Below are 6,229 nucleotides of genomic sequence, written 5' to 3' on the forward strand. Positions count from 1 at the left end.
AACCACTGATCTATGGAAAGGTTTTCTCCAGTGATAAACATGGGTTGATACTGTTAGGAAAATGATTCCTGACCTAATCAGATACATTGTGTATATAGGTACAGAGTGAAATAGCTTCAGCAAACACAGATGATGATGACGATGTTGATGATGACGATGACGATGACGACAACGACGATGATGATGACGATGACGACGACGACGAAGAAAATATGGAGGATCGGGTGAGACTTCCAGTAGGATTTGGTTCCCCTGACATGGCCATCTAGCAGGAAAGGAAGATGCCCCCATATGAACTTTCTTTAGATTAGCACAGAATGTTTCTTCTGGTTTGAATGTAGGACAGTATTTTAAAACACTAAAGGACTGCTGAGAAGTCTGGGAAGAATATTCAGGACCACTGATGAGTATAGGATGAGGGTAGTCTAGACTTGTGGGACCAGAGGTAATGGATGCTCTGTGATTTCAGACTCCTGGGCTTTCTAAGAAGAGAGTGAGAGCTTCCCTGTCTGACTTGTCAAGCCTTGAAGATGTGGAAGGGATGAGTGTGCGTCAGTTGAAGGAAATCCTGGCTCGGAATTTTGTCAACTATTCCGGCTGCTGTGAAAAATGGGAGCTGGTAGAGAAAGTAAACCGGTTATACAAAGAGAATGAAGAAAACCAGAAATCATGTAGGTTTATTGTTTGATTTCTTCCCTAACAGTATCATTCCTTAGGCTTTTAAAAACTGGGTTGCTTCTGTCACGATTTAGTCAGATGTATTTTTGAGAAAGCTGTCTACCTTTTCATTGAGCATAAATTAGTTTAGTTATATGTGTGTACAGATCTGTTAAGTATTAAGTTTATTATACAATGTTGGCTCTGAGACCACCATTGCCAAGTATGCTAGATAATAATTGTTCAGTCTGGTTTTCTTACCATAATCAACTGTTAGAACCTAATGAAATTACTTATCTCTATAAAAATGCTTATTTTTCTCATTATCTCCCCTCTGGTAGGCCAGTACTTTGTTATCTCAACTATAGTTTTAAACAGTGTGTTTGTGGGGGATCCCTTATAGCCCAAGACATTAAGTAGTTCTTAGCATCAAGTATTCATAGATTTCTGTGTAAGTACAAAAAGCTGAGGTTAAAAATTTCTGAACTATTTATTGACAAGCTGGGGCATAAAAATTCTCCATCAGCTGGTAAAAGGGCCAAGCTACGGAGCATTTATGGAAAGGAAAAATAATTCAGTGGTGGTATTTAGACTCACAAATTTTATGTTCTTATCTAGACTTAAACAGTCTTCCCATTATTGACGTTTATCTTGAGTTTCTTTAAAAGCTGGTTATAATACAGCACTTGCTGATGAACAAACAGGATTATACCCAGAATATGCAGGATGAATTTGGTGCACCTGTTTCTAAGATGATGCCATAATAGTAGATACAGGGTTCTTCAGCCTTAGAGCCTTCAGCGTTTAGGGTACTGGCTGGGAAACAGTATCCTGGCCTCAAGGGGTGAGTCACTTTACTTTGTAAATATAAATAACTATGTGTAGTGCCTGATGGTAATGCACAGCCACTCCCACCCTCTAGGTGTTTTTGGTTAGGAAGCCATGACACACATGATTTCTAGTGTCTTTCTCAGTTAACTCACTGCTTAGTGTAACACTGGTTTAATCTCTGGCTTGGGTGGAATACACGTTTGTTTTGAGCACAGCTAGAATCTTCTTGGCTTTATAGGCTTCCAGTCACTTATGCTAACATTGACCCTAAACAGCCCTGACAGATGCTGTCTGGCTCCTCTGCTGTCTTAAGTTATAGAGAGTTAGAATTTCACATAGGAGAGGAGCCAAGGCCCTCTTCTCCTCTGTTCATCTTACATCTCCTTCCACAAATCCTCCCTCCAGGTCCACATCAGTTGTCACAGTCCATCAAGTAAGATCCCAGATTACAAGAATCTCCTAACATGGCAGGCTGTGAAATACTTATTTCTCTTGTCCAGATGACTGGCCCTATAATTCCTGTTTGGTTCCTGATGCCCACTGATTCCATGACCTGTAAGAAGAGAAGCCTCAACTTCCATAGCTCTGTGGCCAGATTTCAGGCTGAGGTTTTTTTTTTTTCTTCTTTTAAGACAGTCTCACTTTGTTGTCATCAGTTGAGTGCCATGGCGTCATAGCTCACCGCAACCTCCAACTCTTGGGCTCAAGCTATTCTCTTGCCTCAGCCTCCCAAGTAGCTAGGATTACAGGTGCCTGCCATAGCACCCAGCTACCTTCTTTTTTTTGCAGTTTGTTTTTTGGCTGGGGCCGGGTTTGAACCCACTACTTCTGATATATGGGGCTGGTGCCTTACTCTTTGAGCCACAGGTGCTGCCCAATGGCCAGCTACTTTTAGAGGCAGGGTCTCACTGTTGCTCAGGCTGCCACCATTGGCCTCCCAGAATGCTGGGATTACAGGTGTGAGCCACCACCACACCCAGCCTGACAACTTTTAAAAATCATTCATTGGGAGGGGAGGTGTGGTGGCTCACGCCTGTAATCCCAGGCCAAGGCAGGAGGATCACTTCAGCTCAGGAGTTTGAGACAAGCCTGAGCAAGAGTCAGACCCCATATGTACTAAAAAAAGTAGCTGTGTGTGGTAATCAGGCACCTGTAGTCCCAGCTACTTGGAAGGCTGAAGCAAGAGAATCACTTGAGCTCCCAGGAATTGCTGTGAGCTATCACGATGCCACAGCACTCTACCCAAGGGGAACAGAGTGAGACTGTCTTGGAAAAAAAAACCCCAAACCATAACTTATTCATTGCCTTTGTTCAGAGCCTGGATTTCCTGAAAACCTACATCTGGGGCATACAGACAGGATGACCCATCCTTTTGAGTTGAACTCCAACAGGGCTAGAAGCACAGATAACTTGAGATGCTCTAAAGCTGAGGGGGAGGAGGTACTTCATTACTTGATGTACGATTATTCCAACTTTCCTTGGAGTGTGGAACTAAAGTTCTTCCTGTTCAGAGTCCAGAGACTATGACTTTCCCATGGCCACAATGCTGGGGCAGGTGAGCGGAAATTCCAGTAGTGTCCTGACCCAGAGCCTAAGTGTACAAAGTCAACCTAGGGCTTATTTTCTTTTTTCTAATTACAGAAGAAATATATCCTTAAATATACCTTAAATTGTATAAAGATATATAACAATAAGTGGGTTAACATTTCCTGGGTACATCAAGCACTTTATTCTTTACAAAAACTGGAGGTATTACGCATATCATTGTTGCCATTTCTAGTGGTAAGAACCAAGTGTAGAGGAGTTGGGATTTTCTGCTACAGCACTGGGGTGCACTGTACTTGGAGTGGTCACAGCAGATGGCTGCCCAGTTTTAGCTGGGCATCTACACCTGAGGCTCTAGCTCTCTGTTGCCTTTCAGATGGTGAGCGGCTGCAGCTGCAGGAGGAAGATGATGACAGCCTGTGTCGCATCTGCATGGATGCCGTCATCGACTGTGTCTTGCTTGAATGTGGGCACATGGTTACCTGCACCAAGTGTGGCAAGCGCATGAGTGAGTGTCCCATCTGCCGGCAGTATGTGGTGCGAGCTGTGCATGTGTTCAAGTCCTGAAACCAAGGTTCTCCCAAACAGGACACTTGCCCCCCAAACTTGATCCCAAACATTTCAATGCACAGAAGGGACTGGAAACACAGTTCAAAGGCTGAAGCTATTTTTAAAAATTATTTTCACTACTAATGTGACAGAAAGGTATATCCTAAGTTATAGAAACATTAGTCCATGCTATGAGCTTGTCTGCCTGTGGCCACAGGAGCCTCCCAGCCAGGCTTCCTCATAAGACCTGTGAACATTAATTGCTGAAGTCAGATTGTGCCATGTGTGGGCTCTGCTCCTGCTGTCTTTGGAGGACACTTATCCTATAACTTCCCCTTCATCCTATTTTTAACTTAAACTACTCAGATGTTTGAAACTTCTGTTCTCTTTAAATGAAATCACTGTCCACAAGTAGCTGATGTGGAACATGCTGAGAATTGGCCCCTCCAAATGTTTACTTTATTAGTCTTGTATATTTTAAAACCTAATATTTGATGAATGTAAGTTCCCACATTGTTGCTATTTCTGCATTTAAACATAAATGGAACAACTGATATTCTGTAGTCAACTGCCAGGGCCTTAGACTAAACATGTCCATTTTTGTTCAGGTACAGCTTTTTATAGCAAGGGCTGCATCTAGCTTCTTTTTTTAGAAGTCTGTGTGCTAAAATTCCTAATGAGTAATGAGTTTACAATGTTTTGTATAGTGAAGGTGTGTATCTTCAGTGCTACCTGCTAGCTAATTTCAACTCTAGGAATAAAATTAGATTTTAAAAGTTTTTGTTTCCATTGTCTTGGTCAGTTCCTAATTTACCTGTATACAGCATGAAAAGTAATTTGTTGCTTCCGGGGTCCATGCATTGTGCTAGGTGCTGTGTAGTTATCTCCAGCATACCTCAAAGCAGCATTCTGAAATAGGTACTGTCTTGTTTCTCAGATGGGAAACCTGACTTTTCAGAAGTTGAAGCACTTATATAAAATCTGATGGTTAAAAACTGGGAAATTGAACCAGCTCTGTTGATAGTTTTCTCTAAATCTTTTAAATACCACATTATAGCAAATGATAAACCTGAGACATTAGCCTATGTAGAAAGGCCCTGAAATCTCTTCTTGTAGAGCCAACTTGATATAGAGTGCGTTTTTGGTTGACATGAGACCATCTATGGATTCAGTCTCATCTTATTGGTAGCAGGCAAGGTATGTTTTTAAAAAATGTTTCATTAGCTTATCAGCTGTTCTCTCTACACTAACACAGAAGCTCTGAGATAGTCAGAATCCACTAGTCAATTAGCTCAAGCAGCTAAGGCGCCAGCAACATATACCAGAGCTGGTGGATTCAAATCTAGCCCAGGCCTGCCAAACAACAATGACAACTACAACCAAAAAATAGCCGGGTGTTGTGGCGGGCGCCTGTAGTCCCAGCTACTTGGAAGGCTGAGGCAAGAGAACTGCTTAGGCCAGGAGTTGGAGGCTGCTGTAAGCTGTGATGCCATGGCACTCTACCCAAGCAACAGCCTGAGGCTCTGTCTCAAAAAATACTCCTAACTGTCCCTCCGCTATGGGCAGAAAATTTGGCTAGTTATGAAAACATCCTTTCTACCTTTTCTGGTTTATTGGGGGGGGGGGTCAAAACATGTAAATCAAGGCCTTGGGTATTTTTTAAATACCTATCTGTTTGTCTGAAGAGCCCAGGGCAAGTGTCTACCCACCAAGGTGGTAAACAGTTTGAGCAGATCAGTCCTTTCCAATAGAAGCAGCAAAAGCTGAGCTCCTGCTAAAGCTTTATGGGCACTTGTACCTTCACTGTACTTCTCATGAGATTCTGGAAATTTAACAGTTCCCCTAAAATTGCTAACTTGATGATGGGAAGTTTTAAAATATAGGACAGCAGGTGATAGTAAACAAACAAGTGGAAGCTAAGCAGCAGGGGCCAGTTTTTTTTGTCTAAGGTTAAATTCAAATATTCAGATTTATTTGCACATAGTTGCAGTTTAAAACAGCTTATTTAAGGTTTCCTTTTCGATTAATATATTAATGAGTACAAAAAGTCTTAGTGGTGCTTTTTTTCTTTTTTTTTTTTTTTTGAGACAGAGCCTCAAGCTATCCCCCTGGGTAGAGAGCCATGGCATTACAGCTCACAGCAACCTCCAACTCCCGGGCTCAAGCAAGTCTCCTGCCTCAGCCTCCCAAGTAGCTGGGACCACAGCCGCCCGCCACAACGCCCGGCTATTTTTTGGTTGCAGCCGTCATTGTTGTTTGGCGGGTCTGGGCTGAGGATTCGAACCCGCCACCTTAGGTGTACGTGGCTGGCGCCTTAGCCAGTTGAGCTATAGGCACCGAGCCTTAGTGGTGCTTTTTGGATAGCACTTTGAAGTAATAACAGTTTTGGGATCAGACAAAAATATTTAGTGCAACAAGCTTGACACATGGTATCACTGACTTGTTTGGAAGAGGACAAAACATTTTCTCTGGATAACATTCTGAAAGTCCCCAGTGGAGTATAGTTACATCTCCTTGTCCCATCTTCACAATATGAAACAACAACATCTGAGGTGCCGTGGTATCTTTCTTTGTAAACATCAGATTCCCTAGAGAAAGGGACAGAGCCTCTTTCCTAGGTTACTGAGTTGCAACTTAAAGCAGCATG

The 6,229-nt window shown here is 42.5% G+C and overlaps 1 protein-coding gene across 2 annotated transcripts in view; it reads left to right on the forward strand.

The window, feature by feature from the left end:
• The window catches only part of RNF34 (ring finger protein 34), a 27,345-nt gene extending 22,982 nt beyond the window's left edge, over nt 1-4,363 (forward strand). For both annotated transcript variants that reach the window (XM_023516862.1, XM_012809052.2), the window contains 3 exons: nt 99-224; nt 470-671; nt 3,410-4,363. In XM_023516862.1, the coding sequence (XP_023372630.1) occupies nt 99-224; nt 470-671; nt 3,410-3,600 (519 nt within the window). In that variant the 3' untranslated portion in view covers nt 3,601-4,363. The remainder of the gene's footprint in view (nt 1-98; nt 225-469; nt 672-3,409) is intronic.
• The last annotated feature ends 1,866 nt before the right edge of the window (nt 4,364-6,229 follow it).

This window comes from Otolemur garnettii, unplaced genomic scaffold, assembly GCF_000181295.1.
Source record: "Otolemur garnettii isolate 467f Iridium unplaced genomic scaffold, OtoGar3 scaffold00099, whole genome shotgun sequence".
In the NCBI taxonomy this organism is placed as follows: Eukaryota; Metazoa; Chordata; class Mammalia; order Primates; family Galagidae; genus Otolemur; species Otolemur garnettii.